This window comes from Rhododendron vialii, chromosome 6a, assembly GCF_030253575.1.
Source record: "Rhododendron vialii isolate Sample 1 chromosome 6a, ASM3025357v1".
Taxonomy (NCBI): Eukaryota; Viridiplantae; Streptophyta; class Magnoliopsida; order Ericales; family Ericaceae; genus Rhododendron; species Rhododendron vialii.
This window is the reverse complement of record NC_080562.1, coordinates 33,943,846-33,964,769: the sequence shown is the minus strand read 5'-3', so window position 1 is coordinate 33,964,769 and position 20,924 is coordinate 33,943,846. Positions and strand designations below refer to the sequence as shown.

At 37.6% G+C, this 20,924-nt stretch overlaps 1 protein-coding gene across 3 annotated transcripts; it reads right to left on the bottom strand.

Moving 5' to 3' along the window:
- Positions 1-8,325: 8,325 nt before the first annotated feature.
- LOC131330723 (uncharacterized) lies at positions 8,326-20,679 on the bottom strand. Of its 3 annotated transcripts, XM_058364401.1 has the most exons (11): positions 20,285-20,679; positions 18,470-18,623; positions 16,929-17,100; positions 16,759-16,845; positions 13,741-13,856; positions 13,086-13,145; positions 11,551-11,701; positions 11,000-11,066; positions 9,767-9,838; positions 9,543-9,608; positions 8,326-8,691 (listed from the first exon to the last, which is right to left on the bottom strand). In XM_058364401.1, exons 1-11 carry the CDS (start codon positions 20,489-20,491, stop codon positions 8,557-8,559), a joined length of 1,287 nt encoding a protein of 428 aa, XP_058220384.1. In that variant the 5' UTR covers positions 20,492-20,679; the 3' UTR covers positions 8,326-8,556. The 3 variants fall into 3 exon arrangements, with proteins under 3 accessions (XP_058220384.1, XP_058220385.1, XP_058220386.1); XM_058364402.1 differs by lacking the exon at positions 16,759-16,845 and having other exon boundaries at positions 20,285-20,676; XM_058364403.1 differs by lacking the exons at positions 13,741-13,856; positions 16,759-16,845 and having other exon boundaries at positions 13,078-13,145; positions 20,285-20,678.
- Between the last annotated feature and the right edge of the window lie 245 nt (positions 20,680-20,924).

Sequence of the window (20,924 nt, the reverse complement as noted above, 5' to 3'; positions counted from 1 at the left end):
AGAAAGAAAGCGGGTGATCAAGTGATGTTACGTAATATGTTTGAATTAAGAGGTTTTTTTAAAACTTTGTTTGAATGAATAGTTGGGTATTACATCATTGTCACCTAGAATCCAATTAGTTTGCAAGTTTCACACAAAGGGGACAAAACAGAAGTCTCTTAATAAGATGAGATCTTCCAATCATTAGTTCAAAAAACTCTGGAAGTTCAAAATCTAGTTGGTACACTTCCAATTCGGGTGGTCCAAAATGAATTATTTGGGCTGTAGTTAATGGGTGAGACAGTTTCCTTGTTTGCCTTCAATGTAGGGTTTGGGAAGACTGAAGAGGCCAATTATACAACATTCGGAGTATCATATGGCATTGTCATGTTTTTTGTAGTATTTTATGTAAATAAAAAATCATTGTCATACATCTTACAACGGGAGTTATTCTCTTGTCTCCTAACTACTCAATAAAAGTGAATGGTAATGTCCCTACCGCAAAATTTGTGACAACATCAATAATTAAGAGTACCACGTAAATAAGTAACGCCACGTGATACTGCTATGTAGGACCTAAGATGTGATTAAATCTTTGGCTATTATGAGATTTGGTGGGACTGGAATTGAAGTACCTAAATCGGCATCATAAGTTACCATGGCCTTTGACTCGCTGGAAAAACAAAAAAACAACCACGGCCTAACTAATCAATTATTTTTTTCTTTTTCTTTTTTGTTTCGACGATTAGGGGTATTCGGGCTAATTTACGTGCATTTCAACTATTCCCTTTACTGGTCCGGTCAAAAACAAGTTATCCACACCGAAATTAAGAGATTCACAAGAGATTTTTCTTTTGCCAAGAGATTGTCAAGTTTCGAAATCAAGATATACTCTGGATTTACATCTCATCTTTATTGCATTTGAACTACCTGATGACTAGTCAATTCCAAGTTGCAAATCACAAGGCAATCTTATGTTATTGTGGCATTTTGGTGGTGGACCACTTTCTATATCATAGCATCCAAATGCATGTAATGGTAAACAACCAAGTTCTCCACTATTTACCCACAAAAAAGACCAAGTTACCCATGGTATTCTTATGTTACTTTTGTTCCAAATATCTCCACAGTTGACATGATCAGTTGTTGTGCAAGGGCTTGAACATATGTACATGGGTTAAACGAAACGCGATCTCGTCCGTACGAGAAGTTTAAATCGGAAGAACGGATAAATGCAGCCCAAAAAAAAAAAATCTATTGGAAACAAGAAGTACGAAAACGATGGAGAATCTAATAACAAATGTAATTGACATCACGGTATATATTTTTAGGTTTAAAAAGGAAACATGGCAGAAACTTCCTTGTGTTTGACTTTGTAAATTGTAATGGTAGCTTTGCCAATTTGAACCCAATTAAAACTACTATATGTTTCCAATTATTCTTTCAACCATTGCTCAGTAGTTGCCCAGAACTTCTCGTCTCATATTGAAATGGTATTTGGCAATAGGACCATTCTTGGACAGACCATCTTTTTTTTTGCAAAAATGAATATGATTTGACCAAATGACAACATTCAGCTCAAAATATATATATATTTTTTGATTTCATGAATGAGAGTTTCGGAAGATCCTACAAGATGAACGTTTTGAATTATTTGAGTGTCCAAAGTGATCCTACATTGCGCCTTTTGCATTCTGCATTCAAGATCAGAACATAAAAACTTACACTCAAGCAGCACATCAATAATGTGCTCTATGTGGGCCGCTAACCAGTAACTTCTTCTTGTTTTTTTGGTACGGAAGTGCTTAAACTCAAGTTACTAGCAGTATCGACATGGGATGAAGTGTTTTACATACTAGTGGTGCTACGGTTACCGACCAAAAGGGATCCCGATCTGATCCCGATGCCCCGCACATTCTGGCCACTGGACGGCCAATCTTATATATACAAAAACGTAGAGTGTTTGGATCGAGCATCTACACACATCGGATGTCATTGATTCTCACAATGGCCCACTCGGTTTTTTTTTTATAGAATTTTTGGACGGCTCGGATCGGCCGTCCGGTGGCCGGAATGTGCCCGGCGAGGCGTCAGGATCCGACCGGGATTTTGGGGTTTGGACTTTTCGTTTACATAATCAAGCTGAAATTTCCTGTTAAAAAGTACCATGAAGTGATGCCACACGTTGAAGAAGGTGGGCGAGATGCATAAAGGGTAGGTGAGGCCATAAAAGCGAAGCATTTGATTTTGAACGTTTGTTCATCTCTCTAGTAGCATTTGGACAGAAGTGGAGTACAGTTGAACTTGATGGAAATTTAATGCAATTACAGGCACCTTTTTTTTTTAATCAGAGTAACAGTCCTACAGTCACTAGATGGATCTGACTGCACAACCCAACCTCCGGAGAAAGTAGCGCGGCTATACCAGTCACAGCCCCCCACTTACTTCAGGATACTTACCATGTGGAAAATCGAATCCCAGACCTTTAGGAGTACTCTCAAAATCTAGGTATCCGCCCGAATCAATGTGGTGTGTCACTCGGCACTATTGCCATCACTGGTTGCAGGTACCATATATTTGGTTACCCATTTTCCTCTTTGTTCTTTTGCTGTTATTTTTTTGTTTCTTTGTTCACTGAGAGAGAGGGAAAGAATATGTGCTTGCTGTTGCTGGGCCAAGTTGAGTACAAACCAAACCAGTGCTTTAATATGTGAGGCAGAGGGAGGAGGTCGCAGTGGTAGATCGGAACCGGGGGTCCTTTTTTTTTTTTATCAGAACCGGGGGTATTCTGGTGCATAATTCAAACCGTTCATCTCGGCTATCAATGGTTTAGATTTCAGCTCAAATTAAATTTTTTTTTGATAAGTAGCTCAAATTAAATTTTATCTCGGCAATGGACGACTAGCTCGGAATATGCAAGAGCCAAAATGAAATTTAAACTATTGATTGCCTAGACGAATAGCTAGCATCGCTCATTACCGAAACCCCAAGTCAAGTGGTCACAGAATTTGAGAAATCTTTATACTTCACCACATTACGTTTTGGAAATCCAGATTCTTCGCAGAAAAATCTGCGTGTACCACAAATAAAAAGATTTGAGTTTCGGTTCGTTGTTTTTCAAAATTAGTTGCACCGAAAACTTTCTTGGAAGTATTTTTTGATCTCAAAAAATATTTCTGTATCTTTTCATTTTGTAATGGACATGGGTTTTGAGATCGAATTGGCCGAATGAATCGCTACTTAACCGAACAACGAACGTTATGTCATAGATTCCAGTCTCACTGCTGCAATTGCGTTGCGCGCTCTTCCTTCATTCTCCTATAAAAAATAAAATAAAATTGTTTTCATGCTATCTTCATGTTCCTTGCCTGCATTCTCACGATAAGGACATGCTCCTTCACATCCCATTCCAATGGCCAACCAAACTCTAACACAAATATATCATGTAGATGTAGCAAATTGACCATAACAAAATTGCTATGGGTACACCATTTGGTGTACACCAAATATACACCGCCTTTTATAGGAACCACTTAGAGATCTCACACAAATGATCGGAGCCGCTCAACTTTTTCAAAACATTTTTGTAAGCATCCTTGTTAAAATTCAATTCCGTTGGATATCGGTAAATACTTGATCAATTCTACGCCCGATTTGCTGACAGGAAATTGGGCGTAGAATCGATCAAATCTTTACCGATATCTGACGAAGCTGAATATTTACGATTATTAGAGCAGTTTTTTTTTTTTTTGGTTGAAAAGGGTACTTTGCATATATTTGGGGGGCGGTGCTGGTTTGGCACAACTGCTCTAACAAGTAACAATGTTAGGGTTTTTTCTCCCAATAATATGAAACGGGAATTAAGCTGGCAGCAAACACAGTTCTTGGGGGCTAAAAGAGTGTATCCAAAACAATCACAAAACGACGTCGTTTTGGGGCACAATATTAATACGAAAGGGTCAGCACCGTCCCGCGTCCGTTATTTCCTGTACGCACGAACTTCATATCTCGCGATACTTTAGCACGAAATTTGCTGCATTGTCAGAGTGACTATTATATATATTTTCACCTTTTTTTTTTTGCTCTCTCTTCTTGTTTGTCTCAATTCAAAACATCCCAAAGGAGGTCTCCGTCTTCTCGAGACTCTTCAAAGAGGAATGAATAATTGTCTGGAAATTAAGTTGGGTCTATCAATTATCAAAATACTAGACCTCCCCTGCAAGTTTGTACAAGCCCAGGCCCAATGCATGCCTGATCACACTTCCGTCAAACCAAACAAAACATCATCGATTTTTTTTTTTTTTTTTTTTGACATGAACAAAACATCATCGTTAAGTAATTAATTTTCTCGTAAAACAACAATAAAAACATTCTCGTTAATTGTCCATTTGTGTCTTTGTTTGTGAAGAAAAGAAGTGTCAATTTTTAATTATCTTCTCGTCTCGAGAAAGGTAAAAGGAATTCTGGGAACAAGAAACAAACAAAAAGGTGTAAGGCAAAGTTTTCCCGAATTCCGAGATATAATTAAGTCAAATTAAAGCCATGGACTTCTCTTCTAAAATTAAACTGTTTAATTACCACCCGTGCAGCATGTCATTTCTATTTCGAAAAGTCTACAGTTCCCAACCGAAGGGATACCAATCGGTTTCCAACGGCACGCCGGACCCACTCCGGCTACTAGATGACTGATCCGAATCGTTTAAAAATTATTTTAAAATATATATATATAAAAGATGGAGTGTTTGGATCGAGCATCTACACACATCAAATGACGTTGATTCTCGCGTGGACCTGCTCTTTTTTTTTTTTTTAAGAACTTTTGAACGGCTCGGATCAATTGTCTAGTGGCAGGAGTGGGCCCGGCGTGCCATCGGGAACCGATCGGTACCCCTTTCCAGTCGGGAACCAGAGCACCGCTGTTTCTATTTTAATAAAGGCACTAAGGTTATTGTGGTCAATATTTGAAATTTATGAATTTGTTCTGTTTTCAAGGTTTTAGGTAGGGATGTAAACGATTCTATTTAATTCGGTCTGGGCATTTTTTCTAATGAAAACCGGACATTTCAGTTTGTACATTTTTTTACAAAACAAATCAAACTAGCAAATGTACTAATGTAGTAATCAACAATTAACAGTTGCTCTCTCTAAGAGAAAATAACAGCAACAGTAGCATAACTTTTTGCTAACCAACAGTAAGAAACAAACTAAACAACCTTAGAAAAGAAAAATAAAATTAAAAAAAAACTTTAGCAAATGTGCAAGAGATCTGGAGAGGAGGCGACGCTGCACATCAAAAATCTCAGAGAATGATCAGAATAGGAACCCTATCTATATTTTAATTGATATGGACAAATATAAATCTGATTCGGTCCGGTTTATTCTGGACTGGATGATAACCAAATCGGATGGAACCGGTTTTTTCGGTTTGGCCAAAACTCAAATAAGACCAAACCGTTTACCTTTCTTTGGTTTCAGCTTTCAACTCGGTTTATAGTTGTTTTTTCACCTCTAATTTCAGGTTTAAAGCCTCCTAGGAGCTATCAATTCTTACAGAACCGCGCATCTAGACTGAGCTTTGCCCTGATTAAATAGGTCTCCCATAAATTATTCGAAGTGCGCATAAGCTCCGGACACCCTCCAAATAAAGAAGTTCTCATGAAAAGGGACAAAAACAAAGACACAAAAAGATTGTTTGATTATCAGGTTAAAGGTGATATCATCAAACATAAAGTTGCCATGGGAAAAGAATATAACACAAAACTAAACAAGGAGAAGAAGAAAACCATCTCGATGGAATTAGATACCTCGTTGGTGTTGATGGGTTGGGTTATGAGCAAAAGATTGGTTCTATCAACCACATGGTACGGTGTTTGGATTTAAACAAGTCATAATTAACCTAGTGTCTTTATATCTTTAGAAATGCTAAAAGAAGAGGACAAAATCTTATTTTTTAAGTGAGATTTGGAATTTGGAATAACTTTATTTAGCTTCCAAGAACCACAATCCAAAAGATCGCTTTTCAATGCACTTTTAGACTAAACCAACTATTACAACATTTATCTTCTTAAACAATCAATTAATCCTTAATTAGTACGTAGTGTATTAATTAATGCTATAAATATATGCATCAAATCCATTCTCACGGAAGTCAAACATTCCAAACCTTAGAGCCATTGGGAGTTATGTCCGGTCGTTACCTTCGGGGCCCAAAATTAGTCGAGGTGGTGTGCAAGCTAGCTCAGACATCCGGTTATCTAAAAAATATACCATTAGTTTTTTTTTTATACCCCATTAGTAATTGTTTCTTTTTTATACCCCATTAGTAATTGTTTCTTTTTTCGGTTTGAAATATTTTTAGGCATTCGGAACTCTAGGAATTTTATGTTGCATTCAAGGTGTTTGTAAGAAAATGCCTAGATGAAATAAAGAAATATATATCTAGCTTTTGTTTACTCACCTAACAGCTTGGCCTAATTTGGCTCCTCCTCTCAACATCAATACTAACAATAGATAATTAATTTTAAATTGATCTTGATTATATTGCATCGTGCTTTTAAAGACAAACAATTGAATCTTGCTAAAAAGTGAATTTCGAACCATGGCGATTTCTTGAATACCGATGTTCGAGCCACCTTTTAACATATATATGCTCAGTGGCATGCACATAGAAAATCTAGCTGGCTAGCAGAATACAATGAAGAACATATTGAGATGCACTTTAGTTTCGAAAATACTACTTATTGTGCCAAAATTATTTTGCTAGAAAATTCTGTCTGGACTTACTATAAGAATGTCTTTGCCCAAATCCCTTACCATCTGCAAATGTCAATCATTTACCAGGTTACCGCAAAAAATTGCAACGGTATTCTGTATGGCCCTGATTTTTTTAGGACATAGAACGAAAATTAATAAAAAAAATGAGGCATGAGTTTTTACGATCCAAATGGAGATTAAATAAGTTATGTTTATTTATAAACATAAGTATTCATCAATTTTTTTTTTTTTTTTTGATCCTCATTCATCAATTCATCAACAAGAAAAAGTATCAAACAATAACAGAACAATACAAGGTTTCAAAAGCATCACTTAAGTATCACGAATCCTCCAAACTTAAACCATCCATTAAATATCAATCTTCTTTTAATTTTAGAATAAAAGTACTAATTATACCCGCACAATGAATTTCAATGAAAGTCTCTTCATGTTTCAAAAGCATTTTCTAGTTTGGCAGTCTTATCTTCAAACATTCATCTCGTAAAATTTAACTTGTTTACATAAAAAAAAAAAACTAAAAACACTTATCGTGTGTATCTCATTATGTACAATTTTTCTTACACTTTATAATGGGTACAAAAATAGGAGGCATCGATATCTCTAAACTTCGTATATTTTTAAACCCCATGGGATTTGGTCAAGTGGGAATGAGACAACAACCAAATGGATTGCTGACCAAGAAATCACAAGGTCAAATCTCGCGAAGGCTCAAACGTTCCAAATGTCAGAGCTGCTGGAAGTTTGTCCAGTATGAAGCTTCAAAATACGCAAACATAATTTCTTAGTACACACACAAAGCAGTTTTTGTACATGTATCTTAGCTGAGCGGTGCGTGTATTTCGAAACTCCCTTTACTGGCCTACTTGCTGAGGCTAATAGCAGCATTTCTTATCCTTGCACATTCATGTTTGGAATAACAGTAAAGCCATCTGAACCCCTTCTCCCTTTCAGATGACCAAACCTGAATAACGAATTTATTCTTTTCTTTTTTTCTTCCCAGTTCGTATTCAACTTTTCAGCAACCAACTGGGGTTACTGTAGGGTTCATTTTGTCCTCCCAACTTCCCAGCGTGGGATAATAGACAAGTTATATCGGTAATACCATGCAATCGGTTTATCAACCGTATTGCAATTGACGTTATTCATTAGTATGCGGTGGGATTGATGAAAAACAAGAGGTTCCGCCAAGTCTCATTGCAGTTTTTCTATTGGCTAGTCTATCACGTGACAACGAAACTGCACCATAATGATCTAGTAAAGTATATAGGAGAAGATATGCCAAATGAGTTTATAAACAAGAAGACAAGAAATTCACTAGTTAAACAAATCCAGCAATACAAATGCACATATCAGGTGCAATTCTAACAAGGGATGTAGAATCAGTAAGTGCTCAACAACTACAGATAAATCTAGCCAGAAAAACAAAGAAAAGAGAAAAGCAAACAGCAAAAACGAAGGAAGACCGATACAAGAAAGGGAACGGCAATGCTCAGCAGCTCTCAAACTGAACTCAAATAGAGAGAGAGAGAGAGAGAGAGAGAGAGAGAGAGAGAGAGAGAGAGAGAGAGGCAATTGCTCAAAGAATTTTCACAGTGATGCTGATTTTCAAAATTGTATAGGTTCTTTTTCATGTAAACTCAAACACAGGAAGTGTAATGTGTATGCCTGTATCTATAACTGCAATTACAACACAATGAATAGACCAAAACCGATCGATACAATTATGGAAACTGTGAAGACAAGCAAGTTGAATACAACAAAGAATGGGTGTGTTATAGTTGGAACACAATACCCAGATATGTTTCATTCGGTGTCTTTATCAGGACCAATATACATAGTACAAAATGCTGAAATCAAGATAAGAGAACAACCAACAACTCTGCCAAAGGACGGAGCTATTCTTTGCAAACCCATTCCCCACAATTGTGATAGGGCAGCCTGAAACACAAAAAAAGATATGCAGAGATCATTTATAGTTTAAAAAGAGGTGTATCAGGCCCGAGGATCTGATCTTGTAGTCACCATAAAATAAAGCATTACGGAAGCTTTTATTCATTCAATGCCAAACTATGTATTCATAGATATAGAACAACATCATTCGTCAGGCCCTAGCGAAGACAATGAGCTTTATTCAATCACCACTACAAGCATACCAGCAAAGGGACCATTAGATCTTACAGTCTCTTGATTCTCTCATTTGGCATCCAGATTATTGTGAAACCCCAGCAACAATCTCATGCATCAGTGATGTAAAAACAATAACATCTAACAATGGATTGAAGGATAATTAGGGGAATATCTTTCCTCAGGAACATCATACACATCTAGAACTGAGAGTATTCTTGCAGCAAATTGCAGAATTCTTCCCCTTAAATATTTACGTAATCAGAAATGCTTATGTTTTAAGAAATGTGGAACTACCAGGAAACAGGTTTCAGGTGTTTTTGGCATGTTTAGGTGCTATAATGGCATACAAGTTTGTATTAGCTTTAGATCATAAGTGAAGTTCTGTAAAGAAGCAACATGAGAGGTGCAACCTGTGGTGCTATCCTCATATATAACTAATCCCTCTAATCTAGTATTGATAAAAGGAAATCATCAAATTTAATCTTTCCCTCCCATCTTTATCTCTTCTTTCCAAGTCAACACATAGGGAGCAAGATGGACCATAGGTTAACTTGAGAGCTTCTGTGCAAAAATTTGCAATTGTTCTCTGCTATAATGTAAACAACTTGTTCATGAAATGATGTCACAGTAAATACAAATACAGCTGCATACATGAACTATACCTCAACATACTGAATATTTGCAACTTTGCTGGTTTTCTCAAGCTGAAGACCACGTGCTAATAATACCTGCAATGCAGTAAGTGCTCGTAAACCCAAATACAGCTGAAACATGCTCAGAAATATCAGAGACATACCGGCCCATGCTCTCATAAAATGTTTACAAATTCATAACAGACACCCAAAAGCTTCCAAAAAGTAACTGAGAAATAAAATCAGCACAATACCTCTGCGAAGAAGGCCATTATGCCCAAGACAACCATAAGAACGAAAGAATAAACATTAGGTAGCACAATATCCTGCGTGAAAGAAGTGAAATCAGCCCTGAGAAGTGCCAGAATATTAACAATCAGAATGACCAAGATAGTCTTGAGTCCTTGACTCTCGTATAGTAGTTCTGTAAGCAGTAGTTTATTCAACAAAGAAGAAATCAGGCTTGGAGCAGTTATACACATAGTTTTTTGCAGTAGCACCATTTAGTTTCCATTTTCTCGGATGAGTTACATTTAGGCAAAAAGGACACTATTTAGTTTGCATTTTTCTGGATGAGCTTTGCGCAGCTTGAACGAAATATTTATTAACATTTAGCTTTCATTTGTTGGGATGAGTTCATTGAGAAATCAGCCAAACCAACAAACACAACGTGCGAAGAACAATCAAAAACAGAAAACGCAAGACACAAAGATTTTTACGTGGCTCCCCAATTATGTAGTTGAGAACCTCCAGAGCTCACACAAGTTTCCACTATGTATCAAATGAAGAATGGAGAGTACAAGTTACATCAACTGTGTATAGCAAGTATCTATAACCTACGATTTATATCATCAATAAACTGTAATACCCCTGACTAATTTAGGGAGGAGACCTGGCCGGGAAGGTCAAATCCCGAATAATCAGCGAAGTGCAACTTAAACCGAATCAGGATTGCAAACCCAACAGAGTTCCGCATAGGCAAGGAAGATATTTTCTCCGGAATACTTTCAATGATACTGTTCAGTTAGCGTTTTATTTGGACAACTTACGTGCAGGCGGAAAAGATTGTTTCCTATCATGTATTCAACTAATCATCAAATCTTGTAGCTCAAATTCGACGGGAGTCCATAACCATAATCTATCTTAGAGGTCTAAATATGTGACCTCGACACAAAGCCAAAGATGCATTTTAAAATTGGGGTAATGCTATGAATATTTGGCATTCATTGGTGGCAATAATATCTCCAAACAATTCATGAAAGGACAGCAGCGGTCAAGGCCACTAAGTCAATGATTCAATTTCATACCTCCAGAAACCTCTTTGAAGTCAACAAACTGAAAGTTCAATTATTCACAATCAATTACAATAGGAACTAAGGCTCGGTTTGGTTTGGTTTAGTTACAATGTGAACTAGCTAGAGTTATGCTGATATCACTGTTCTTATCGTTGCATTGACTAGGTTACATTGACCATGACATGAACTTACCTCAAAGGCAAATGTACATATTACTGAAGCCGGGCTTGCAAGTATTCCAAATGAAAAGACAGTGACCCTGAAACAAGACAGCAAGTGTGCTCGGTAAACATGACTGAAAGAATTTAACTAAATACTTGACATAACAATACAAGACTTCATTATTTCACAGCAATATTGACAATTGCTTATACAACACATAGACAAACGAGCAATTCATTGTACTCAGCAAAATATAGAAGTAGCCTATATTTTGGCCTTTTCAAATACCGTATGAACAAAGTACTAAATAATCCCCTTACAAATTCCCATTGCAGTAGTTTCAGCAATGTAGCAGAAAGAATAATAGAAGATAAAAGCACAAGAATATTGACTCATATTGCTCGCTTTCTATCATTTTTAGCTTCAATAAAAGAGCAAAAGGAAATTTTATCATATGTTCATATGCCTACTACTGCGATCATTGTTAGAAGCCCAAACTAAATTTTTTCTTTTTCTTTCTCATATAGGATGCATGGAACTTGATATTGAAGATGAAGGAAGCATGCTAATGATGGACTTACACAGGTTGATCAGATGCCTTTGCTCCTGCCCTTATGAGACAGTAGCTGATTCCACCAGTTATTGATGAAAACAAACCAATCAATACTGCATAAATATGATGGCTTCCCTGAGCAGACAAATCAGTTAATTCTGCAGCTTTCGCCAGCCATCCTGCAGGAAGTTAACTAGAAACATGACGAATTTTGGAAAGAGATCATGCAAAAAAGGCCATTATTTCCATTGAATGAAAATTTTCCTTTCTGCTTGTCCATCATGTACTTTTAACACCCATCAAGTCCTATGCCTTCAATACACGGTAGCTGTAAAGTATTCCATATGGTTTTCTTTCTGCTTGTCCATCATGTACTTTTAACACCCATCAAGTCCTATGCCTTCAATATCACAGTAGCTGTAAAGTAATCAATATGGGATATAGGCATATAGCCTAGTTATAACTTATAAGTAGGACTTAGCAGCAAATCTCATAGGGAAGTGTGCGACACTGACTGCTATGCATAAACTATAAATAGGGTCCACAAAAAGGAAAACCATAGCACAAGGGTGCATGTGGACGAAAGGTAAGGCAGAGCGTCGTCTGAACTTTCTGTTAGAATGTAGCAAACTAGACTGGAAAATAAAAGCACACATATGTAATAACAGGATTACAAGTGCCTGTCCGTGTGCGTGTTTATAAAAAGAGAGATTTAGAGAGAACAAGACTGCACCTTGAATTTTGTATAATCTCAACCAAATTCAAAATCACCCATACGGATTACAACAGTCCTCTAAAATTGAACATGTCAAGAAATTGAGTTCATGCTGACAAACTAATGTTTCTTCTTTCGGGTTGGGGATTAGTGTTTTTTGATTTGGGAGGGTGGGGGATGGGGGCTCTTCACTGAAAGTACATTTAATTCATAAGCAGTTTATATTGATGGAGCTAGTTTTACCTGTACGGTACAAACATCAAATTTACAAAATATAGATGAAACAAGGTCATGAGGGCACGAAGAGAACATCTAAATCCCGTCCGCTAGATGAATTTAATTTAGGAGTCAGTTTTGAACCTCGTCTGATTGTTGCCTACAACGCATCAAATTTTCTCATGTTTTGCAAAGTACAGTCACATAAGATAACATTACGAGATGACCAGGTAATAGATGTAATCATTGTCCACTAGATGACTTCAATTTAGGAGTCAGTATTGAACCTCATCATATTGTTGTTTACATGGCATCAAATTTTGTCATGTTTTTCAAAGTAAAGTCACATACGATAACACTACAAGATGACCAGGTAATACATGTAATAATCGTTCAATTTCCTTTGTGCAGAAAGAGAGAAAAGCATGAAATGCATGGCATCAAACAAAAATAAATGTAGATAAACAGATAAAACATTGACGATGATCAGATACAGGAAATGCCGACCAAGACTCACTACATGAAAAAAGAACAGAGAATTGAATGGATGTTCCATACTATGGATTTCGTAAAAACCTTAGGCATCGGATCCAACTATTTAGGGTAGAGGGTTCATTAACTCACTTCTGTACCTTGTGTGGTAGTCATTGGCCGGAAAATGAAGAGCACACCGAAGAAACTGCAAGCAAGACCTGAGAAACATATGAAGGTTGAGCAAATAAGTATACTATCCATATCTCATTTTCTGAGCAGTGAGAAAGATATCTAGGGGTAAGGAGGTATGACAGAAAGGGAGGACATTTACGGGTGGGGAAGGGACTCAAGTCCAGAAGGGCATAATAAATACCTCCAATCCCCCAAGTTTTCCAATCATTTATCCCACCCTCACCCCAAAGAAATAAACATATGGTTTTAAAAAATAGTTGATAAAGCTGGACACAATGACCTTGCACTTCTTTGCATGGCAAAAAAGTCACTATTCTCTAACAAACATGATGTTATTCATCTACGGCATAATCTAATCTAAGTCTAAGATATACGGGCTCGAACAGAAAGATTGATAACAAAAAATTCAGAAGAAAACTGTATGGCTGGCTGTCACTTGTCAGGGATTGAACTCCTAGAAAGTGGCCCCATATTAAGTTTCAATTATTCCAGTTGGCAGCTATCTTGTTTACATTAAATTTGGGGCCACGCATATGAACTTATGTGCTGATTACACAAAGCTGCTCTCAGATTCTATGTTTTAACATGTAGTACAACCTATTAATGGTGCAAAATATATACCTCCTATTTCCGCAATTTTCAACTTTTCACGCAAGATAACTCTTGCTGCAAGGGACGCCATGATTGGAGTTGTAAAGCTCAATATAACGGCCTGGGACAGTGGTAACCTCTGAATGCTGGAGATAAAGAGTTACTGGTTACACTATATCAAGTTCCAAATAAAGCTACAAACAAACCATTGCAAGGGCATTAAAAGATGGTATGCAGCACAAACCGTCAAACGAGAAAAAAATCCAAAACGAAGACAAACCAAAACAAGATATTCCAACTCACAAAGCACCTGCCCCCAACCCCACATGTGCCTAGCAGGAAAGAGATAGAGGAAAGGAGAAAATTGGAAGAAAGAACTGTTATACAAGGAACTTTACCGTGGTGGATTACTAATGTATTTATCATTTTATGCAATTGAACAAGACATCGTTTCCAAAGATAGGAGGGGCAATAGGACAATGACTCCCAAGAGCTCTTACCAAGGGAGCCGTATGGTAACCTCGATATTGAATCCTTCATCCCAGTTGGGGCTTGAAGAAGAGCCCAAGGACTCAGATGAAGTGGTCGTAAAGGTAGCCTTCCGAACCCTGTGGTTTTGGGAGGAAGTTTACATGTTTGGGCCAGAGGAAGGGAAGGAGGTTAAATGGTCAAATCTAATAACGCTTGGAAAGGAAAATAGAAATGTTGACTTTTTTAAGAATTGAGCTCCGTAGTGGGGAATGGACAGAGTAGGTCCACTTTTGGCATAATGGTGTGGGGGTTATCCCATTGCCCTAGAACATTTTCAGGCAGATGAGGATTCTGGCAACATAAGAATGTCTTTGTTTATATCGCATAATGACTCGATAGTATCATGGGCCTATTTCAGTTGAGCAGGGGTTTGGGGCTTGGGAGTGAGCTTATAAATGAGGCTTTAATCTGACGAGAAATGCAAGAATAAAGGGGGCAATTCAACGCTCTTATCTTGTTCAGAGAGGAAGAATTCACAAAGATCTTTTATTGGAAGAGCGTTCGGAGGTCAAGGGGGTTTCTTAATTTGGGCAGTAGCTTTATATTGTTGTGCGTAGGAAGGTAGAAGAGAGTGAGTCCCAGTTAGGCCATTGTAAGGTGGTTAAGGATTGCTGTCAGGAACTTTCTACTTTTCTGATCTTGGCTTAAATTGAACCCGGTCAAATAGTCACGCTTGATGTACATGTTGGAGCAGATGAATCAACAATACTTTAAAATGTGCAGACGTCAAGACATAGGCTTGAGATTCTTTTACTCATTCATTCCATCTTCACTTTATTATTTGCAAATTATCATTCTTCTACATTCTTGTCATGGGAGTGCTAAGGGTGCCAACCTGTCTTACAGAGTACAGGTGTCCAGCTCGGATGTGCCTAAGCACCAGATTCATCACATTCTGGTGTCAATGAAACTGCGATACAACTAGATTTCATATTGCTCACATACTTCTTTAATTCTGTAAGGGCAACATGAAGTTTGTGTCTTAGAATTACATAACACAATCAAGTAATCAACTACTTATTTGCTGCATTAACGTCTAATTATGCGTCTTGGACACATACCCTACCCAAGTGTTAAGTGCCTCACACGGTGATTAAAATGTTTAAAAACTGAAATACTAAGTCTTTTTCTGTGCATAAATAGAAGTTTTATCACAGACCCTAGATATATAATACACTTACTTGACTAGTTATCTGACTAATCTGTTTGGATCATGTCTAACTACACATAACAGCCACAAATCTCACATTCTTACAAAGTGTCAAGTGCGCAGCACGGTTCGCAATTCTTAGTTGCAGGAACCTCCTATCAAGGTGGCGAATCCACCTCAGAACCTTGCTCCCGCACTCCCAAGTCAGATTCTCCTCGAACCTCGCTCCCATCGAGAAAGGAACCCGCTCCCAACTAAGATAGAACCTCTTAGGCATATAAATCCCAAAAGTAACTCTAAGGTACCAGAAAAATATCTACCCAAATCTGCTCAAGTACTAATTATAAACATGAAACTTATTTATATCCCCTAAAAGAAAATTTGCAATGGATAGGAATTACAAATTACAACATTTTCTTCTGTTTCATATTTATTTGTCTATATTATTCCTAAACGCTTCCGCTGGCGCTCCCAAACGAGGAGCTTCTATGATCCTCCACTCCCCCACCTCTGCCCCCGATCCCACCCCCGCCCCCGTTTCGTTCAACTAAGGTTCGCATATTCAGAAAAATCAATGTCCAAGAAGCATAGATGGTGGCTTTTGCTGTTTCTGTTCCTTTTAGTCATATTCATCGATGCACATTTTTTATTGCCTTTTTAATACAACATACTTATTCAAGAAAGAGAGATGGAAAAATACACATACAGCATATATATAGGAGACTAATGTTGCAAAATGGCCACTAAATAATGGTAAGCTACTAGTACACATAATCAAATAAAGGAAAAGAGATGAGAGAAAAATTTAGGCTCAAACATAGACAATGAAATCAGCTGGACAAAATAATTTTCAGTTCTCAAAACTTTAACTGTCTCGAGACTTATGTTCTGCAGATTTGCTTCACATTTTGTTTGCACTTCACACTCTTTTAGGAACACAGAATACAGATTTGTCATCTTGTTTTGTTAAGATCAGTGAAATAGCATGCATACATTTTTCTTTTGCTTTTTCTTTTTCTTTTAAGATGGAGCTGAAACTATCTGAATAAGTGGTTAAGAGACAACACCACACAAGGTTCCAAATAATGAATTGAGATTTACGCAATGGGACAGCACTAACAAAGCTAATTGCAGAGAGAATAATTCACTAATCGTGGTATACGTAGCTTGGCCAAGTATGCTTAAAGAGTTCCACAGTATGTGTTACCCAGTCAGAACTTATTTTTAAAATGGCAAGCTGATATGCTATAAACATGGTAACTTACTAGTATGATCACAAAAGTTTAACAAAGGGCTAAGATTAGTAAGATATCCTATTAATTGGCAGAATTTGGTTACTTTTACGATACATTGGCTGAATTTCCGACCTTAAAGTTATCTCGCATATTCGGTAACGTTGCCTTATATTACTTTCCCATTTGACAGTAAAGAACAGGACAAGCAATGGCCCCCAACTATATAAAAGCATTTCATAAAATTGGGGAGACAAAAATAGCAGTTATCATGCTGTAGAGTAGGCAAGAGTTGTAGAACATACCAATAAACAAAACTCAACAATGACAGGTATCCTACAAGAGCTCTTGAAACCAAAAGGTTCCTGTTTGTTTGCCCAAATATTGGCTGTCCACTCCTTCTCAGCCACATAAATGACAATATCGCAATAATTGTACATCTTGTAGTTGTTATCTCAAAAAGAGGTATTGCTTGCACTGCCATTGCAAAACATAATAAATATTACTTGGTGGATGACAGTAAGATATTTTGCTAACCACATACTAGATGGGAAGATACCAAATGCCTATAGGAAAAAAGTTGAGACACAATTCTAGACCTTGGTCACTTTTTTTTTTTTTGCATCAAAGTTTTAAGCTTCTGGAGAAGAGATAGATTCATCTAACAAAGGAAAGACAAAATTCTTATAAACGTCAAGATAGCAAGATAATTCTCCCTGGTCAATACAGCATATAGTGTATCTTTTTCAGTAAAAAACTAAAGCGTCCCTACTGTCCAATAGAACTTCAGTATTTAGAGTGCAGACAAGTTTCACTATCAAAAGGATCAACAGGTTGAAAGAAACTAAGAAAGTACACATTAATTGATTTACTCCTGGAATGAGTTTTCCCATAGCCACTTTTGGAGGCCAAAGGAGAACACCAGACTATGAACTCCAGAGGGCGGAGATATTAAGCATTACCCCCTGTTTGCATACATCAAATTCAATAGGTCACTATCATTCAAATTATCGCTTGTGCTTCTGCATATTTCTCCTTTCCCTAAAACTTAGAACATCGTGACGTCATTATGGAATATCCCAGCCTGTCAACATAGCATATGACCATGAACCTCCTATAAGGCAACAGAGGAAAAACCTCAAGACAAAGCTCAAGACGTCCTCTTTGTCACATATCTTTGCAAATTACAGCAAGGCAATAATTCAATAATTTTGTGCATCCATTGTCTGGATGCTAAACTCAACCCTAAGATACGCAACTCAATTTGCCACACAAGAAAATGGAGTCGCATGGGTAGGACCTTAAAGCAACTTTCGTTTGTTTACCTGGACATCTTCTCAACTTTCTGTTAGAATGTTATTCAACTTACTCATCAAAAAAGTGAGATAAGCTTTATTTGTACTTAATATTAGTTCCAAAAGAATAAATCAATAGCCTAGCTAGATTAAATTAATAAATTGGAAAGGAGAATGTGACAAACACAAGCTCTTTCAACATATTTATCCAAGAATTAGATGTATCATGGAATGCTTTTTAAAAAACTATAACAACCACAGAAACTATTCTCAGTCCCTCTTTCTTTACGTCTACTCAATAATATCATATTCAGTTTCAACTCCAACTTTAATGCACAGGGAGATCACATCATGTTTTCCAGCTTTATCTAGTCTTAGAGCAAGTAGAGGAACATCATCCAGCAGTCCCTATAACCTAAACTAAGATATGGTTCCACAGTTTATAGCTGAAATTTGTTTCATTCTCTTTTGCGACTAAGATATCCAAATTATGATGTGTAAACAGAACAACAAATTATAGCAGCAAACTTCCAAGTGAATAGTGTACTAACCAGAAAAAATATCGGAAAGAACTTCCATGATACAGTAGATAGTAGATGAGAGGGCCATGCATAGTAGACCAGAATACCTTGATCCGCTCCATGCCCATGTGAAGAATTGTGTAAAAAGTGAGATCTCTGATTCCGGTAATCTTATAACTTGATCCTGCAAATGGACAACAATGTAGTAATGTACCTAAAATACTTTCTCCATTTTTGCATCAGACTGACTCACGAAGTTGACTAAAAGAGACCTCGCCAAAGACAAAGAATACATTTGATTGCTGGATTATCATTGGGGACGATTGAAGATTGGGGATTACGAAGGGGGATAGAGGGGGCATGCGGGGTCCATGAAATTATGGATGGGATTACACCTACCATATGATTACCTATTCTCTATGTGGTTAGAGTGGAATAAAGAATTGGAATGAAGGGACCACATGGGGAGGGACTAAATGGCCCCACACTCCCTTATCTCAAGAATATGGTTGTGCAACGAGGATGGGACTAGGTTAGGAGAGGGAAACATGATCACCCCAAATGTTCCTTACTCCCACTCTAGCCAGAGTGAATTTGGTTATGCCCAAAGGGGATCACATTCAGATGCATTCAGGATGGCACTCTGGCAAAAAACTTGAGGGGTTCCATCTAGCTCAAAAATGTCTTTGCTCACTCTGTGATCGTATAATCTATTTCAAAACAAAGTCAAATATTAAGAAAGTATAAGATAAGATCATGGGCAAATTCCATGAATCTTGGTTCAATTGAATCTTATAATCCTTGCTTCAGTCAAATTTTGCGATTATTTCCATGATCTATGTATGCCATACTTACTCCAAGACTCATGTGATTGTATTCTAGCATTATATAGGCGGTGTTTGTTCTATACGAACTATCAACTTGAATGAAAGATGTAGCCCATTGAGGCTTTGAGTGCGGACGAAGGACAAGATGGCAAGATGGGCTGAATCACGTTAATTGTTGTCCTTTAACTTTCTTCGATTGTTCCTTCCTATCTTTCTCTATCCAAAATTCAACATGTTATGTGTAAGCATAGATCATGTGTACAAACCTCACTGCCACCTGACTATTTAAACCTGCACGTGTTTGTGCAGAAGTTTCCTGTCTCTCACCTTAAGCTGTTAAATGCATTGCCAGTAACAGTTTAACAAGAAAAAAATCTTCCGATTCAGCTTTCACAAGATGCCGGTCATTGCAGCATCTCTATTTCATTATGTTTCTTAAACACAGAGCTTAAATCAACCTTACAACAACATAACCAATCACTCGAAATAGTACTTACACCAGTTATACTCCCTCCATTCCTAGTAGAGAGTCCACTACAAAACGACGTGCAATTTTGGATTTTAAAAAAAATGTACTTCCCTGCATGATTTTAAAAATTTTTTGACACCAAATTAAAGAACTAGGTATCAAGGAATTTAAAAAATCATGCAGAGAAGTACTTTATTTTCTGATCCAAAAATTGCAATCTTCTCGTAGTGGTTTATCTTTTAGAAACAGAGTTGACTAGTTTCTTTATAACTCGGATGGGTCAACTTACACGCACCTCGAAAAAAGTCGACTAGTGGGGGCGCAATTAAAGCCAGTACAAAAGTCCCATATGGACTGACCCGTAAGAGTTAAATACCCCCTGGGAGATTTCGAACCAGAGAACTAGGAGGTAGCAAACCCTAAGTACAACGCGTTGCGTTGACCAACCAATTGGGGTTGTTGAATGAGTTATAGCTCAAGACACATTCTCATCTAAATCACTGACAGTCACTCAAACACGTAGATAGAAAGCCAGCTTAAGGAGTATACCCTGTTTGGTTTCCGTCTGGGGTAGGAGATGGCGAAGATGTTGATCTTAGGCTTCTCCAATGGGGCCAACAGAGGGGCTATTTGCTCCTGTAGAATTGAATCAGGACTAGATTCGTCCGTCGACACCGCGACCAGTTCCGCCACGTGGACATCGGCCAGTTCTCGATCCTCTCCTCCGTCGCCGGAGATCGGCTCTGAGGAGGACATTCGATCGCTCTCTTCGTTCCAAGGATTGGCAAAACCCTAATTGTGAAATGGGAGATCGGATCGGTTTGGGTGAAACTCGGAAAAGTAGTACTAGTGCAATTGCGCTCCGAAGCTATGGCGTCGTATTCAATCGCGAGAGGGAAGACCTTTTTATTTTGGTTTTTCCGTATAGTAGTTTTATTTATGGGAATTTTATTTAATTTAATTTATGCATGCAGCTGTGGAACTTTTTCTGATTGGTTGAGTGGTAAACTTTGAAAGCGACATCTAAACGATCAATTGCAACCCAACGGCTGGGGGTGGGGCCCACTGCAAAAAGATCGATCCCCGTTTAGTCCGGCCGTGGGTCCCAACAATTGAACGTTCGATTTTCCACGCTCTCCTGTGAATTGGGGATGGTGCTGTCCCTTTGAGGAGAGATTATTCCATGCCT